At 32.1% G+C, this 19,516-nt stretch overlaps 1 protein-coding gene across 1 annotated transcript; it reads right to left on the bottom strand.

The window, feature by feature from the left end:
• Positions 1-4,402: 4,402 nt before the first annotated feature.
• Positions 4,403-12,201, bottom strand: LOC104598708 (putative polygalacturonase At3g15720). Its single transcript, XM_088889283.1, has 10 exons — positions 12,125-12,201; positions 10,439-10,587; positions 10,194-10,331; positions 9,394-9,570; positions 9,135-9,155; positions 8,816-9,023; positions 8,515-8,596; positions 8,306-8,414; positions 4,929-5,054; positions 4,403-4,684 (listed from the first exon to the last, which is right to left on the bottom strand). The coding sequence occupies exons 2-10, from the start codon at positions 10,580-10,582 to the stop codon at positions 4,448-4,450; spliced, it is 1,242 nt and encodes a 413-aa protein (XP_088745409.1). The 5' UTR covers positions 10,583-10,587; positions 12,125-12,201; the 3' UTR covers positions 4,403-4,447.
• Positions 12,202-19,516: the final 7,315 nt, after the last annotated feature.

The raw sequence follows: 19,516 nt of genomic DNA, 5'->3' as shown, positions 1-19,516 counted from the left end.
ACAAGAAAGAACGACTTGACCTTTCGATTGAAATCTGACAATCCTATATCCAGAATTGAGAAATGTTTCATGTATTTGCTCCTTTGATGGAACTGGTTCATTACCACAGATAACTACTTGTGTGAACCCAAAAGCTGCTTTTGTTAATTCGACTAAGCTGGAACTAGGCCTGTGGATGATTAATAAATATGAAAATAGACATGGATGCTGAACTGAGAAACAGGGCCATGCTGGGTTAGTTTAGTATGTACTTGAGTTCAAGTGTCCAACAACTAGGTCGATTTGAGTAAAACCAACGATATATGTCAAAATGTCCCAAAGTTTCCAAATCAATCCGGTCAATTCCTCTCGTGCTATGTATGGACTTGTGGGCACAACCTGATTGAATTTATTCGATTCAGCTTCATCGTTGCAGTTTCATAAAGCAGGTTACAAATTCTTTGGAGACGTGTATAAGATATATGTTGCTTTCTTGTAAATGATCGTTTGTGGATAAATACTTACGTTTTGATGAGATGAATAAGAAATATATGAGAGATTCAATAATTGGCGTACAAAGTGGTCCTCTGTTTTGGCGTCATCTTCCAATGGGCCTGCAATTGCACCAGTTAAAGTCCTATGACGGTACGTGGTGCTTGCTCTGTTTTGCCGTCAACAAATACCAGTTGCAAATAGAAGTGGTTCTTGAATTTTCTTTTCTTGTAATGCAAGAGAAAAGAGCTCCATAAATCCTTGCATATGGTGCAGCTTAATCCCTCCACATCTCCCTTAATTTCTTGACGTCAATGATTAACTATTATGTCTGCTCTGCAATTTGTTTACCTTCTCTGGATCGATGACTTGTATTAATACCAAGATATTAGTGTCCCTTGCCATTTCTCAAGTGTCCTTGATTATTGGGTCGATCTTCCATGGAATGGTTATACCTTGTCTTGATTCTGTCTGTTGAGAAGCTTAGATTATTAATCAGCCATTCAATTGGTAAATAGTGGAGGCATTCCATGGCATTGCAGGTTTTGGACTAGCTCTGCAACTGCAGCTCATAGAGCGAAGTCAATAGCTCTCTAGAGAATAATGAAATCTACCCATCGAAGGCACACATTTCGGACACACACACACACGTTAGGTACTGTAGTCTTTTCATGTGCTTCGACTATCTATTCTCTGCAACCCATTTGCTACTTTCGTCAGACTGTAATCTTCTAATGTGGTTCAGAAATCTCATTTTATTCAGGGCATGAAACCATCCCTTTCTATTTTAGTTCTTTTGGTGAAAGTTTTCTAGAAGTTCAACTTATGGACCTCACCACAGAACAAATCCTCAACAGAGGATCGTAACTCTAGAAGACACATTTTTAAGATGGCTAGTTTTGGTTGATGCATTGGTTCAAGATCAAGGATGATGAATTTTCAAGAGATTTTTTCTTTTCTGGCGATGATCGCTTTCTCACCAGAAAGATAGATTTTTTTTTTTTCTTTTTTTGACAATGATTAAAGGTATTTTTGGATCAGTTAGGTTTTAAGAAAGAACGACAAGAAAAGGAAAATAGAGAAAGTTTATTGGGGTATTTTGGTAATTTAACAGTTTCCATCATCTATGAGGGGGTATTTGTCACAATGTAAAAGTTTAGAGGGGTCTTTATCACTGACCCTGTAGTATAAGGGGGGCCTTTATAATTACCCTTTATTTTTTAAAGATTCCATGCTCTAATCTTTTACATTTTTTTTTTGACAAAATAGAGGATACGGGTTTTAAAACATTGGTATTGCAAGGAATATTTGAATCTACCCCAAATAAAAAGTAACATTTATATTAAAAAAAAAAAGGAACATTGGAAATGCGATCTTACCAAAAATCTCACAAATATCCGAGTTTTCTTATGAAGTGTTTACTATCAGGATATATTTAAAAGATATTTAAAAGTGTTTATTCTCAAATTTGATCTCTAAAAGGAATATGATAGGCTTGAATGACCATTTCTCTTACATGTTCTGTGCCTTGTAGGTTTTTCTGAACAGTTGTCATCTCATGAAAGAACTGCATTTCTACTGTTTCATTCTCTCTTTTGGTCAATGGTGTTCCCCTTGAGTCTTTCTCCGCATAGAGTGAGACAAGCGTGTCTCTTATCTCTCTATCTATTTATTTCGGGCATGGATGTGTTATCATGAATGTTTTTTTTTTTTTTCTTCGTATTGACTCTCATGATCTTTATGTATATCTTTGGCATCGATGCTGCAGATACAATATCGTTTTCTCAGAAAAGGTGCCGTTAATGTATGGGTTGGAAGCACCATGTTTTGAGAAAATGGTGTATTTTTTTTGTTTGAAAATGTTGTTGTCAAGTAAGACGTTTCCTGGAGCAACAACACAACACTTTCTGTTTGGTACCAGTGCTTCATATCTGTTTTCAGCATTAGTATCCATTATAAGAAATGCATGTCACTACCACATCATGTCTTTATTGGCAGCAATGATCTCCAATATGAGAAAACGTCAAATTCGACGTTGCTCCAAACCACGCCTCTTCGATTTTCAAAGCGTGGCTTGAAACACCGTTTTTTATGGAAAAACGGTTCCAAACAATAAACGTTTCCTAGAGCATCATTTTTTTCAATGTGGTGTTAATGTGTCATTAGCCATTTTCTGGAGCAACGGCATCGATGCCAAACAGACGCTATGGGATTTGGTTTGGTCAAGGTGGTGTAAAGTTAAATCATTTGATGTTTGTTGATATATCCTCATCTTTGGGCGGAGGGATATGGCTAAGATCATCAAAGTATATATTTGGCATTGATTCTGCAGATACAACATCGTTTTCTGAGAAAATTGTCTTTTTTTTTTGTTTGGAAATGTTGCTGCCATTTAGGACGTTTCCTGGAACAACAACAATGTTTTCTATTTGATACCAATGCTCCAGGAAACGTTTTCAGCACTGCTATCTATTATCCAGTGCCACATCATGTCCTTTTGGCAGCAACGAGCTTCAGCTCTAAGAAGCGCCAAATTCGGCGTTACTCCAAGCCATGCCTTCCCGATTTCTAAGGCGTATCTTAGAATACCATAAAAAACGGTTCTAAACAACCGGCATTTCCTAGAGCACCAGTTTTTTCAACGTTGTATTGATGAATTCCCATTTGTTGGAGCAACGACATTGATACCAAACAGACACAAAATCACCCATATATAGCATTTGTTTGAGAAGTGGTCTAGGCAACAGGTGACTTTTGAGAAATCACCTATACTTTTTAGCAAGAACACTATGCGGTGTGATAAGATTCGTATCACGAATTCTGTACGTGTCTCATCGAGAAAAATACTTAGGTTGTTATCTACAAGAATGTCGGTCTTTGAAGGAGGAGAGCAAGCAAGTGTATGAGAAAGTAACTTCCAGGTTGAGTAGGTGGAACTGGAAGGGTCATTATCTTTCTCATGCAGGTAGAACTGTGATGTTGAAGACTAAGGTCTCTTCTATTTCCAATTATTTTATAGCAATCAGATTGTTTCCTACTAACTAATTAAGGTCTGTAATGACATCTTGGGTAAAGAAAGAGATTTTTGGTGGGGTGTGGATCAAGACAGGAAAAACTTATATTTAATTAGAAGCTGGTTTTGGTCGGGCGAAATCAAAATCCTAATCCCATTCCTGGTGAAATGGCGTTGCCCCATTTGAGAGAATGGCCATTCTCTCCCCTTTCTTTGGGAATGAGAATCCATTCCAACTAATTCTAAATCATGTCTGATCCAAACAGGCAGGAGGAATAGACAATTCTGATTTGATTCCAATTCTGACTACAAGCCAAATGGACCCTAAATGTTTAATATCTGTACATATAGATATGAAACGAAGTTTGGTCTGGATTGGGTCGTCGGGTTGGCCAAGGTCACTACCCAACCTGACCTAACCTGTCTTGAGTTGGATTCAAGCTTCACCCAACCCAAACTGTAGACCCTACAAGTTAGGAAGGTGAGATAAAATCTTCTACAATCAGCCGCTTCATCCATGTAACATTAATTGCACTCGCTTTTGGTTTGGACCACTTCACCTACAAGAGAATGCTTTGTCTGTTGGGGACCCAACAGCCCAGTAATTCCATCATAGCTTGAGTAACTGGGCTCACATGGGCTTACACTACATTTGTATGTTGTAATATTTTGCAACATTTACATGTCGCAAAGAATAAATAGTGGAATTTTATAATTCTAGTTTGTATAAAAACGTACTTGATTTTTTAACGCTATTCGTTAAATATAAATAAAACATTTGAAAGAAAAGTAAAAAAAAAAACAAATATTAAGATCATGGCTTAAAACCCCAAAGGAATAAAATATTCAGATCATCATAACTTATCATTCCATAAATTTTAATTTTTACACTGTAGTCTTGAATTACGTAACCATTTTTCTTTGAATGTAACATCAATAATAACTTCTGAAAAAAAAAAAAAATTAATAACGAAGCAAACATGGAACCATTGGAACTACTTCCCCTCGAGCTCTTCCATGTGTATTAATGCAAGAGGATTTTGTTTCTTCACCTTTGATGGTTGTTGGAATATTTACATTGTTGAGAGAAATGTTTGTGCAAGAAACTACCTCACTGCAATCGAATTTCACTGCTATTTCTCCATCTGAGGTTCCATAAACATTGTTGTATGTAATGTTGCTCACTTGTACCGCTGATTTCTGAAAATAAAAATCACTTTAAAATCAATTAATATCATATAAAAATAACTTTTTTAATACTTGCTATGCTTGTAACATTATAAAAAATACTAAATATATGAATTATTCAAATCCATGTTGAGATTTGATACCTTGAACACCATGGATTTAATGCAAAGATCATATGTATTTAGAGAAGGGATTGATAAACTCTTATACTCATAAATTAAACAAAACCTGTTCTCAGGAAATAAGACAAACTTACAAGATTATGAACACATAGATCCTTGAAGTTAACATCACAATAGTTTTGATCAATGACAATTGGTAGCACTGCACCGTGAGATACTATTTGCTCAAACACAATGTTTCTAGCATATCCTTTACCTCCCTATCAAAATAGAAAGAAAACAATTAGAAAATTGAACTTTAATTGCTATGACATAGTGATGAATTTTATAATAAAATAATGTTTTAATTTTTTATTAAAACAATTAAAGTTATTTTATAATTCTTAATAATAAAAGCTATTATTATAAAATGATATCCTAGAGTGCATGTGGTGGGAATTTAAGTAGCTTTTGTAGGAATCCAAATATCTCTAAATACCAAAATGAAAAATTTTAGTAGTTCAAATAAATTTTTATATATCGTTCAACTTAAGGACCATAGTCTCTTATCATATCCCATGCTGAAGAGAGAGAGAGAGAGAGAAATTTCCATTAGCTTTACATTTCCAAATAAGCCTGTCATCGTCATCACTCAATGAAAATTTAGAAGAAGAAATTAGCTCTATAATATGGAGAGAGATTTCAGGAACTTCGTTAAAGTTAGCTGCCATCCACCAACATCACTTGGTTTAGTTTAGTGTCTTGGATCCCATTCTCTTCAAGTTCAAAAGTTAAAGGTCCATTGCCTGTGCAGTTGTCATACCAAGAGGAGATGTCACCTTTTCCAATCAACCATTGGCAATGATGAAATGCCAAGCGTTTAAGCTCTAACATATCTAGGGGTGGATTCAAGTCGAATAACTAGTTATTTGAGCTCGACTCATCAAGGTAGTATAAGGTTTGAGCTTGATTTGAGAAAAATATTTTATGAATATATATATATATATATATTATTTAATATTTAAAAAATTAAGAATTATAATAATTAATTATTATCATATATAAAAATAAAAATATTATATATATATATATTATTTTTTATAATTTATTATTATTATTATTATTATTATTATTATTATTATTATGTAGCTATTTGAGCAGGTTCACAAGCCGAGCTTTATTAGGCTCGAGTTCTGGTTGATTAATAAACGAACCTGTAAATTGGGCTCGAACTCGGCTCAAAGCTCAATTGAAACCAAGCTTTTCACGAGCCAAGTTCAAGTAGCTCATGAAGAGCTCAGCTCGTGGCCACCCCTAAACATATCACACCAGCTCTTTAAATTTTTTCTTGGCTTTTCTAGTAAAGCAATGGGAGTAGTGCATGATGTAGTTCCTCTGGACAATACAATTAAGAGACGAAGTGTTCAATTAGCTTCAAAACGTTGTTGTTCTGAAGAATCAGTTAATCATGTTTTTGCTAGTGGTGCTCTAGCTAATAAATTGTGGGTTTTCTATAACAATTTATTTGGGGTTCATCATTCATGCACAACATGTTGTGGATAGGGTGAAACTTTGGTGGACTACTACTGCTTCGAAAAACTCTCAAATCCATCATCTCATTAGAGCTCTTCCATCAATTTTAGTATGGACTATATTTGGAAAGAGAGGTGTACACAGAGGATCGAAAGGGGTCTCATCTTCTACCACCATTAAAAGAGTAAATAAATCAATGGTTGCAAGGCCCACCTTTAATGTCTGACAAGTATTCCATAGCTCTACAAGTAGTGAATTCTATTCATTTTTTATAATTATTATATATTATTTTATCAAAATAAAATGCTCAGTAAAAATTAATAATTATATTTTAAAATTATTTAACTTCTCTTCTAAATCTATTTTTATATAAGATTTTTTGTCCAGGTATTAATTTGTCATATATTAATGAATAATGTAGTCAATTTTTTTAAGATGATTGCAATGAAATAATAACTATGAATTTATAATGAAAATGTTTTAATTTTTAGAACAATTGAACTTAACTTATAATTCTTAAATATCATAAAATGAAATCTTAGAGTGCATGTGTCTGGAATTTAAGTTGCTTTCATTGGAATCCAAATATCACTAACTATCGGAAATGAATAATTTAGTAGTTTAAATCATGGTTTTGAAAACAGGCTTATCTCCCTTTTATTAGGAAAATAACTATCAAATACTTTCTCCTAAATTATCTCTAACTATCTCTAATTCCTTATTTATCCTCTCCCCCATCTTTCATCTATATCTATCTAAAAATTTTTTCAATTAAAAAATTTAACACTTATATAATTATTATAATGAAATTATGTAATAACTTTAAAATATTTATTAAAAACACAACAAATAATCATAATAGATTTCATAATATTCATATTATTAATAAATTTGTATTTTTTATGAAATTCATAATGAAATTATGTAATAACTATATAAGTTAGAATTTTATGGATTATTAAATTTAATAACTAAATAATAATTTAAAAATTTCAATATAAATAATAATATTTAAATATTTCAATAACTAAATTTTTTAAATAACAAAGTATTTAATATTAAATAATAACTTTAAAATAAATAAAAATTAAATAACAAAAAAAAATTAAATGTTTTACATATTACTTATTACTTAAACATTTAAATAATGAAATATTTAACATAACTAAATTTTAAATATTTAAAATAACGAAATTATTAATAAATTTAAAAAATTTCTTAAGAGTAGAAAAATAATTATAATAGATTTCATCATATTTGAATTAATAATAATTTTATATTTTACAAAATTAATAACACAATTATGTAATAATAGTATAAATTCTAATTTTATGAATTGTTAAATTTAATAAATAATTAAATAACTAAATCATATCTTATATATTATTTAAAAAAAAGATTAAATAAAAAATTGTGTAATAACTTTAAAAAATTATCAAAAAACATAAAACTAATTATAAATAATTGAAAAAAATAAATATTATTTAAATAGTGAAAGTATATTAAATAACTTAGAGGTATTGAAGCTTTTTATTCATTATTTATTAAATATTTTATAAATATATTTTCAATAAATAAGTATTTTTGCTATAAATTTTTAATAATTATTGGAGATTAAACTATTATTTAACTTTCGCTTAATAAAGTCCATGCATTACACAGGTCCCATGCTAGCTAGTTGTATTATAATTTGTATATCATATATTAATTAACATGTAATGCAATCATTTCTGAAGCTGCAAATAACAATTTTCTTTCATCCAAGAAATGCTCAGAATACAACTCAAGATACTACAATAATCAAGAACAATGAAAAGAAAGAAGAAGTGAAGACCAAATTGAGAATTAAGAAGATAAAACTATAACGACCAAAGCATATAAAAAAATTAAGGAAGATATTACTACAAGCGACTGCATAATACAACCAAAAAGAGAAATATATTACTACAAAATAATTTTGTTATTTATATTCAATTAAGTCATAGAAAAGAAAGATTACCCGCCAAGTTTTTATTCGAACCCCATTTGAAGTTTTCTTGAATTGGATGTTGCTTACATGAACATATTCTACTTGCTCTTCTCTCCCTTCCCTACCTAGACTCCCAATGCTGTATAGATACAAATTTGGCACCATATTTAACTATATAATCATAAACAAATAACAATAATAGCAATGAACATTAGTTAAATAAATAATATTTCTCTTACCTTATGCCATGACCAGGACCACATGAAATTCCACTAATGTTAAGGTACGATGTTCCACCACCAATTGAAATACAATCATCACCTATATTCCAAATAACTCTACAAGTTTTAATACATTTCAAATGAAAAATGAATATAGCTTAGGCTCAGTTTGAAAAGAGTACAAATACAAATATGTACAATGCAAATAGATAGAAAATAATACAAAATACAAAATTTTGTACTCTACAAATTTGTATTTGCACTCCTTCCAAACTGAGCCTTATTTGATATAAAGACGAGACAAAGTAGAATAATATACCGGTTCCAATGGAAGAATTGTATATAAAAACATTTGTGCTTTCTTGAATATGTATGCCATCTGTGTTTGGACTTTGTTGAGGGGCTGTTATAGTGACATTTGAAACATACACCCATGTTGATCTTTCAATAATAAGATGCATTCCGGGGCTATTCATAAAGTTTAAATTTTTAATGTGAACATTGTTGGCATGTTCTAGAAAAAATGCCTGAAAATTTCAAATTAATAATAACACCATTAATTCATGAAAATAAGTATGGTTACAATAAAAGAAAAATTAATGTTCAACAAAAATAAACATTAAAGTTGTCCAACTCACATTTGGGCGCATGTGGCATACCTAATTAGAAAAAATGAAGATAAAAAAAGGAATTAGAAAAAAATAAATAAATAGATAAAAAAAACTTAAGTACATCAAGTCAAATTAAAAATAAGATTAAGCATTGATATGAATATTGTTTTCTTACCAATACACAATGATTTGCAAAAACCATATGTCCTTCAACATATATGTGAATTGATGACAATTTAATATCATGATTAATGTTGATTTAATTAACTTTAAAATTGAAACTTACATTATTTTCATCTTGGCATGATCGACTCCACCATTTTGAACCTTGGCCATCAATAATAGCATTTGAGCCATCAATATAGAGCCCATCCAAATTAGCAAATGTAATCCAGTGATCACAGTCTGTCTCGTAACATCCCCATTGTGAATGTTCACTCGGTGCTATTATATTTCCATTTATCTGAAAAAGCCACAAAACAAGAAAAAACAATAAGGGAATAACCAAGTTTGACTTGTTTTATAAACTGAAAAAGAAATGGAAAAAGAAAGAGCTAAGAAGTAAGAAGTTGAAATGAAAAAGGAAGAACAACAAAAGCTTTTCAAGAATAATGAGTTTATGGCAAAAAAACAGAAAATGCGACAATCCAGTACTCAAACTTTCAAAGTGTGACAATCCGGTACCTACCGTTAACCAGTCCGTTAATCAGCCGTTAAGTGACATTTGAAAATTCAAAATTGTCATTCGAATGCCATCTAATCCTCTTTATCAACCATCCAAACATTGACAAAAAACTGAACAGACCCAAAGTAGGTGACTATTTAGAAGAATCTAGAATTGGGGACTGTTCATTTTATTGTCAATGTTTGAATGGTTGATAAAGAGAATTAGATGGCATTCTTAGAGAATTTTTGACTTTTCAAGTGTCACTTAACGATTAATTAGTGGACTGGTTAATGACAGGTACTAGATTGTCACATTTTAAAAGTTTGGGTACTGGATTGTTGCATTTTAAAGTTCGGTTACCAAATTGTCACTCAAGTCAAAATATAGGGTAGTGATCGGGAAATTTTCCTTAATTTTACCTGGACATGAATGTTATTAGACTTGCAACCACCACTAAATGTCACAGGTCTCAACAAGAATGTTTTTCCATTTGGAATAAGCATTATTGGGGAATCATCAGAAGACATGCAAGAAGCTTGCCAAGCTTCTTTGAAGGCCTAACACCACAAGAGCATCAAAAAAAAAAAAAAAAAGAAACTATCAAAAGAAAGGAATTGCAGCTGAAATGTCGAGAGAGAGAAAGAGAGAAAGAAAGAAAATGAACCTGAGAATCATCTGCACTACCATCACCCACTGCTCCAAAATCGAGCACGTTATATGTAGTATTACTGCTGTTACTGTTCTTGTTTGCACCGATTAGAGGTGCAACTAGAGTGAGTAAAAGAAAAGAAGCAAGAAGCCCTTTCATAGCTCCTAATCAGAAATGAAGAAACAAAATACATAAAGTGTGAGTTAGAGGAGGGATTACTAGAAATCCTCTTTTTATACACTTCTTTAAATTTCAATTGATGAAAGATTAGAATTGTAGAAGAAAGGTTTGAACAATGCACTAGTAGGGCCTGATGCAATGCATGGGCTTAATTTGTTATAAACCAATATCCGATTCGATAATTATAAACCAATAATCAAAACAAATTATTTTGACAATGATTTTTAAACTTATTTTTTACTTTTCATTAATCTCAATATTTTTTTTTTTCATTTTAATTTTACTTTATTCCTTTAATGCTCAAAATTAGTTATTTATTATTTGCATAAGTGCATTAATAAATTTTAATTGAATTATAATTTTCACATATTACATTTTACTGTTGTTATTATTTTATTATTACCATGTAACTTAATTATATTTTAAAAAATTTTTAACTTTATTAATTTGTTATCATTGTATACTTATTTTTCTCAAATTTAGTTTTCCTATATTTTCAATTATTACATTTTATTAAACTTTAAATTATGATTAATTGTCATTTTCATTTACTAAATTTTATTATTTTTAGAACCAAATTATGTATTTTATTTTTAACTTTTTCCCTTAATTTTGATTTTAAGTACTGAATTTTATAAACTTCACTCTTTTATTTTACCTTACTCTTCTTAAATTTAGTTTCGTTCTATTTTTCTTGCATTTATTTTTAATATTTATTAACTTCTATTATTATTTATTTACTTTATTTTTAAGGCTCAAAATGACTTGTTATGATTTACATAAGTACATTAATAAATATTAATATTATAAATTTCATGTATTTTATTATTTTTGTACTACTTAATTATGCCTTTTAAATTTATCTTTTTTTTTAACTTTGTTATCATTGAATAATTATTTATCTTAAGTTTAGTTTTTATATTGAATTTTATTAGTATTAATAACTTATTATAAGAAAATCTATGATGCTGGAAAGACAAGGCTTTGAAAAATCAAACTCTCAGTGAATTTTCGTGAAAACACTTGATTGGTTCTTTTGTAATGTCGGTTGATTGGTTGTAAATTTTTCAGATATGTTTTTTTCGGCATCATAATAGAACCCATTAAATTCGAGAGCCGGATCGGCGGATTAAAATAGTGATGGCCGGATCGGTCCAAAAAGTGAATACAACGTTACGGCAACGAGACATGATCTCCTAAAAGCAAAAATCATGCATATATCTTGAAAGCACGGAATCCAGCCTTCAATTAAGCATTCAAGCATGAGAGATATTACAGATTTGCGGCTGGATGTGATGTTATCATGGTACTATTGCACGATTTTTGCTTTTTATTGCTATCCGAAACGTCCCGTGGACGGTTTATCAGAAAAAAAAAGGTCTCGTGGACGTCGGAGACTTCCCAGAAGTCGAGTTCCGGCAAGAAACCGGCGAAATAGCCAAGAAAAAGACGGTGAGTAATGGACCATAATTCTATCATCGAAATAGTCTCCGAAGTTAACCTGGGAGAAAAGGGGCATACCTGGGATAAATGGGATGGAAAATCCAGAATGATCGATGAGACAAAAAAGAATGAGCTCTGCAACTTGAGACAAATATGAGTTCTGCAAATACATGAAGCACAGAACGGAATAAGAAACGTATCTTCAAACTTCAAAACACAAAAACAATGAAAGAGGATAAATTAAGCTCCAAATAAAGTTCAATACCCTTTCACAACTCTCAGTTTCTTCTCTTGAAGTCTTGTCTCAACGTTTTATATCTTGAAGTTTGGTCTCGTCAACTCTCAACTTAACTTGGTATATTAAACGTTCCAAAGAGTCGTGATAGAGAAAACGTCGGAGGGAAGACGAAACGTGTTCCATTGAAATACTTCTCATGAAGTTCTTAACAAGGAACTATTTCATACGTTACTACTGGATAACTCCTAGTGAAACATACATGATACATAGAAGGTCCATGATGGGGCGGGGATTTAATGGAAGTCGAAGAAGGATTCTCACAGGCTAGGAAATGGAAGAGACAATGCATTTAACGTTGAAGATAAGGACTTCATGCTGCTGGAAGAGCACATTAGTCAGGGAGAGCCCACGCTGAAAATTCGAGAAGGCCGAAGAGAGATTCAGCTTTGCTAATAGGTAAAGCTGTGACGTGGTTCAAAGATTTCTTTGATGGAAGAACTCGAACTCCCTGAGTGAAGGAAACAGAAATTTCAAAGTGGAGAGGATGAGCAACACAAAAGGGCGATTTGTTTGGGTTGGTTTCTGAAATTTAGAAAATATGATCTGAGAAATTCTCAAACCCAATCAGACCGTTTTTAATGCCAGAGACCATATCAGACCACCAATTTTAGTTTGGTTTAATTCAGTTTAGTGGTCTAGACCATATAATGAGCACCCCTAATTACATGCACAAGCTAGTAGGGACCCCTGATGCACGGGCTTTGTTACACGAAATTTAGACAGAAGGATTCTTATGAGCTACTACTTGGGCCAATCCAGACCTAATTCACTCCAAACATTATTTTTGGGTTTATATTTTGTTTGACAAATTTGTATTTAATGTTTGTTAGTTTTTATAATTATTGTATGAATTTGTATTTATTTTTTAAATTTGTGGGATTTGTTTCACAAAATTAAAGTAAAAAGAGCCTTATAACATGGCCATTTAGGGAGAGCTGGTTCAAATCAGCATTCAGGTCCACAAGTCATTAAACAAAGGTGTCTAATCAAAAACTTCATTTTTCATACAGATGAGAAGGCATGGTTTTTAAATTGCCGTTGATCAGGATTGGCCCAGGAATCATCCAGGCAACCGGTTCTATTTTACCCTAAACCTGATACCTGGCGGTCGAACTGTCAATCCATCGACCTGTTCAATGGTTTTGGGCCATTTTTTATTTTTAATTATTATTATTTTTTTAATTTTTATTATCAGAATAGACCATCCGTTCGAACTGAATGGTCAAACCGTCGATTCAGAAACCGATGACCAGAACGATTCCATTTCTGGGTTGTTTTTTAAAACCATGTAAGATGGATCTTTTCAAGAATTCTTACTTTCAATGTATAACAGATTCTCCCTTGTTTGTAGAAAAAAATTCCATATCCTATGTTTCATTATTAACAATACACATCATAAGAATCTTTACCCCTTAATCCCCCCCCCCCTAAGAAGGGCTACAATTCATTAAGAAATTTGGATGAAATCCGAATCACTTGTAGTAAACTATCAAATAAAAAATAAAAATTATTGACCACAAATTCACAAATTTATATTGCTTTCTAGTGAATGTGAGCGTCAAATTTCGCATGCACATGTGTGTGCCTAAAAAAATGATACTTACTATGAAACCATAAACTATATATCAAAATTTTACATAAGGAGAACAGAAGCTAAAATACCATTAGAAGAGGAAGCAAATTCTATATTTCAAAAGCAATAAAATAGGGGATCAATCATCATAAGGAGGGACCCAAACAGGAAGAGCCTAAGAAAGCTAAAATCTTACCCCCTCTTGGCTGTTCGGAATGTTTAAAGAGTAAGGCTCAAAACCATTGTAGCTATTGAAATTGCATACTTCAAAATAACCTTTCCTATTGGCAATAAGAGAATAGATCATTAGGAACTAATCAACATTCACATAGGAAAAAACAGAAGTAAATCAAAGAACCAAAGTATTTGTTCTATATTTTTTGTTTTACGATAGTGTTCAAAACTTATTGAATGCAATTTCATGTTTCTACAAGTTTAAAGTTCCAAAATGAAGAACAATATAAGGCTAAAGAATTCAAATACTATATATAGCAATATCAAGCTATCTATGTCTTGTGTAAATTAGATGGGAACTCTATAGATGTTTCATCACTGCAGTATCAGCCGCGCAAAAGAGAGGAAGATATTCCTATTAGTCCATTGATACAGAGAAGATTGGGGTAAGACAGAATTTGTTAAAAAATATACTATTCACGTATAAAATGCTTTATTTGGAATAATATCTTTTGATCATCTTATCTGACAACATGTGGCAATTGGGGAAGCTTTAGAAATTAGAATTATGATATTCAAGGGATCAAAATTCGACATCAAATAGAATATCCTGATTCATGAAATGAAATTACATTGTCTATTTTTCTAGTTTGTCTTATCACAGTTAAAAAAAACGTTTGCAACAAATGCAAAGAAAATGTTCAAACTCAAAGGAATTTGACAAATAGATAACAATTAAGCTTTACAGAGGAGAAAGATGCCATAAGCGAGACCGATTCATCTAGTACACTGGACACAAATTAAGTTCCTAAGTATTGGGTGATTAGACGACGCATTAAAGAGCATAATGGCTTGCAACATTATAATTAATCTATCCATACATCAAGGTTTTATATTGGGGTGCAACTTTGGGCGGGTTCACCCTGAAATTTTATATAGGTTGGGGTTGGATTTTCAGTCTTCGGGCTGAGATTAGGCCCAAGAAATCGGTCTTTTTTATTTTTCGGACTGGGCTTAGGCCTATCTTTTATAGGTAGCTCGAATACAGTTCATGTCCGGTCCAATTATACATATTTATACGTGCATATATATATATATATACATAAATACATGTATACATATTTACATAAATACATATATGTATAATTTTAGAGTAGGTTTATTGACCAACCCGAATCCAACCGAACCCAAATGCATTAAATTAAAATATAGGCTAGGCTTGGATTGGGAAGATTAGGCTCAGGCCTTAAACCTAAGTTTTAAGATCAGAGCTCAGTTTATCATAAACCCGACCTGACCCAACTGATTTTCACCCCTAGTTTTAGATGGATTTTATTCAAAATTTGCATGGTTGACTTTAAAAGGGATACATGCATCTTACATTATATCATGGCTTAACCTATATTACTTAAGAACCACTGAGTAGGATTTGAATCGAAGCATTAGAATAAAGATTACTCATACTGGTCTGAGGAGTCATAGCTTAACCAGCGGCATGGTTAAGGTATTACCTAGGTATTCAAGGAATCTAATTGGCGGATTTAATAAAAATGGATCGGGTTGACACTCCATTCCAGATAACAAAACTATATAGGGCTAAATGCCAAGTGAAGTCTGGGACGAGTTGCCGGAATCTGATCATGAGTATGCTATTATAGAACGGTAAAGTTGCTGGAAACTGGCGATGGTGTCAAAAAACGGAAAAAAAGTTATTAGGAAGATTGCTTCATACAGTTTTTTTAAATATGTAAAACTGGCTACTGTTTCAGCATATATCTAGCTAAACCACGAAAACACATTAAAATTGGAAGAGATAGGCTGATTTACCTGAGTGTTTATATTCAAAATCATCTACTTTTCAAGCAAACAAAGAATTATACGGGAGATAACGATCTTCTAGAGGAAAAGAACCAGTCCAATGGTGAATTTGCTTGTGTAGATGTTCTTCTTTGCAGGGTTCAGCAGCATATTCTCTCAAGTGAAAACTACAAAGAGTAATAATTTAATTTATATTGTGAATAGAAACAAATGGATTAGAAGAGAATCCGTTATGGATTATAAGAGATAAGGGCCGTTATGGATTAGAAGAGAATCCGGATTAGGTCCTCCCAGAGCGCTCCTTACACCAACATCAAACGTTTTCAGTGGTGCATTGGGAATACCTCGGGGAGATAGTGCGCGCTGGGAGGAGCAAATTCGGTTTCGGACGGAGAAATTAATGTGTCAAAGTTGGAAAGTGGGATACAATTTCTTTTTTAAATAAACCCAAAAATCTATAAAATCAGAAACCATAGGAATAAACCGAGGCGGTGTTTGGCATCCATGCCGTTGTTCCAGAAAATGGTGACACACTATTGCCATGTTGGAAAAATCGGTGCTTCAGAAAATGGTAATATGTTTGAAACCGTTTTTCCATAAAAATAGTGTTTCAAGTCACGCTTGGAAATCGAGAAGGCATGGTTTGGGGAAACGTCAAATTTGGAGTTTGTTGCTGCCAACGAGGACATGATGTGGTAGTGACGTGGACTTACAGATATGGAGCACTGGTATCAAACAGAAGGTGTTACTATTGCCCTAAGAAATGTCCTACCTGACAGCAACGTTTTCAAACAGTGCTTCCAACCCACACATAGAAAACAATATTGTATATGCAGCATCGATGCCAAACATATACCAAATTAACATTGGCTGTTGGGGGACAAGAGCCTGTGCTGTAGAGAGAGTTTTTAAGATTCACACCCATGTCTATGATTATAGTTAAAAAGAAATAGGGTGCAATTGTTATTCTACCCCACTCTATGATAATGTGGCATTCCCAAAAATGTTCTCAACAATAGATGCTATTGGCCCCCAACAGCCAAAGTTTTTTCGGAATAAACCCCATAGTAGTTTCTGAGTTGGACAATTGTGTTTGTCAAAGAAAAGTATTATCTTTGTTAGTGTTCTATTCTATTTATTTTATTTTATTAATGATTAAATATTAAAGCTTTTTGTAAATGTTACTTAAATATTTAAAATACTAAAATATTAGTAAACTCGAGCTCGAGGTTTAAAACTTCAAGTTGGGCTTTGGTTGATCCTCAACTTGACCCAACCCCCCTAAATTGCTCCTCTAAGAGCAATATGACATTCATAATTAGACTAAACCAAATTGAGCATAACCCATGCATGCATTATTTTTGGATTTTTAACTATTTTTAGATAAAAATTATTAATATTAAACCCAAAGGAACTATAAGGGATGGACTAACCCCATTGTGTAACCTAATGAACCAAAAACATAAAAGATCTTGGGCCAAATTTTGATAGTGCATTAACAACTTTATAGGTTGCTTAGCCCAACCTGGCACACACCCCGAGCATAATAATATTTGTCTGGGCTTGGGACAGAGAAATGCTTACCTGTGTTAATTATAAAACTATAATTTTTTATTTAATTTTAGTTTATTATAAAAAACATATAAAAAATTCTGTCTATATATAGCTTCCGGTTCGAACTTAGGGGATTAGCTTGGTCCCTACCTGATAAGGCTATCAATGAACTTTGAAAATGCAATAGCTGATTTGATTCGAAATTTGATTATCTTGGATTTGGATGTTAGAACTTGCATCCAATTATTAATTGGATTAGATGTGGATTTAATCCTATCCAATCCAATTAAAATTCAAGTCCAATAAAAAATATTGTTTTATGTGTGTATATATATATATATAGGATAATTATGTATATGTATGTATGTATGTATCATGTGTAGTTATATAAATTTATAATTTATAAATTTAATATTTTATATTTACACATTTATTATACATATATACTTTAAAAATAATTGTTATTTTAACTCTTGTTAATTTTTTGGTCGTTTTAAACACAATAAGAAGGTTATGGATTAAATATGAATCTGATCCAAAACCCAACATAATAATTAGATTCTGCTAGATCTGATCTGAATCAAATCGGTTTATAGTCCTACCTGACATAATTTCATATATGAAATTAAAATTACTAAGTTACTTTAGGGGGATATATATAGAGATGTCTTAAAATCCAAAGGGATGGAAAGAAATAGAGGTGCAACTTGGGCCTATTAGTCCAACCCAGCCCAAATTCAATCGAAAAATAAAAGTTAAATTGGGTTGGTTTTTTAACTCGTTTTTTTTTTTTTTTTTTTTGGGGGGGGGGGGGGGTAAAGTCTTGATGTTAATATAAACAGGGGTGGCGATTGGATGGGTTTGGATCAAGCTTCAACTCAAATCAACTAAATGGGCTGGGTTCAATCCAAACCCACCTTGACCTATTTTTATCAATAAATTTATCAAGAAATAGCCTAATGATAAAATTCTGTCTTTTATTTTGATATGGCTTGTGGGTTCACATTACATTGAAAGCATTAATTTTGGCATTAGTAGAAAGCAAATACCATGCTACAATAGTTTTGGACAAAATAACCATAAAAGCAAATACCATCAAAAGCACAAGAAGAAAATACAATTGGGGCAAGAATGACAAAACCCATAAAAATAAAATGGAGAAAATCAGGATTTATGTATCTGGAATAAAACTTTAAAGCTTAACGTCTTAAGATCTTTTAGACGCAGTTAACCCAAATGACTAGTCCTAAGTTTAAGAAGTGAGTGAAGAAATTCGGCCAACCTGAGCAGTACCAAACCAGATGTCGTAAGGTTGAAAGTTAAAAGTTAGCCTACAGCTTTGGTTGGATCAGTGTGACCTTAACCTAGGGGTGGATTCGAGCCGAGGTGAGCCGAATAGTATGAGGCTCGAGCTCGGTTCGCCAAGGTTGTATAAAGCTCGAGCTCAAACTCGAGCTAGAATATTGAACTTGAACTCGGTTCGAGTAAAAAACTCATAAGCTCAAGCTCAATTTGAGGAAAAATATTTTATAAAAATAAAAAATTGTATATAAAAGATATTTTTTATTTGATATTTTAAAAAATAAAAATTATAATATTTTTATTATATATATTATTTTCTATAATTATATATATATTCAAGCTTGGCTCGCGAGCCTCACGAGCCAAGATCTATTAGGCTTGAGTTCGATTCATTTATTAATCAAGTCTATAAATTAGACTCGAGCTTGAATTTAAATTTGACTAAAACTGAGTCAAGCCGAACTCAAACAACTCATAAAAAACTTGACTTGTTACCACCCCTACCTTAACCTAAGCTAACCTGCCTCGGCTTGCACCGTTGGAACAATTAACTTCTTGTTAGTACAGGGCATTTTAGGAAGTAAATTCTATAAATAGCTTTATAGATGGTAGAGTTTTAATTGGACATATCATTCTGTCCTGTATATTAGACTTGATTTCAAATTTGAGGAGACCAGATCCTCTGAACCATTGACTAGAGTTACATACTCTAGTGTCTAGTCTAACACATGTCTAAATACATAATGGTGGT

The sequence above is a fragment of the Nelumbo nucifera genome, chromosome 6, assembly GCF_055504915.1.
Source record: "Nelumbo nucifera cultivar China Antique chromosome 6, China Antique-T2T, whole genome shotgun sequence".
NCBI classification, from domain to species: Eukaryota; Viridiplantae; Streptophyta; class Magnoliopsida; order Proteales; family Nelumbonaceae; genus Nelumbo; species Nelumbo nucifera.
This window is presented reverse-complemented; position numbering and strand designations above follow the sequence as displayed.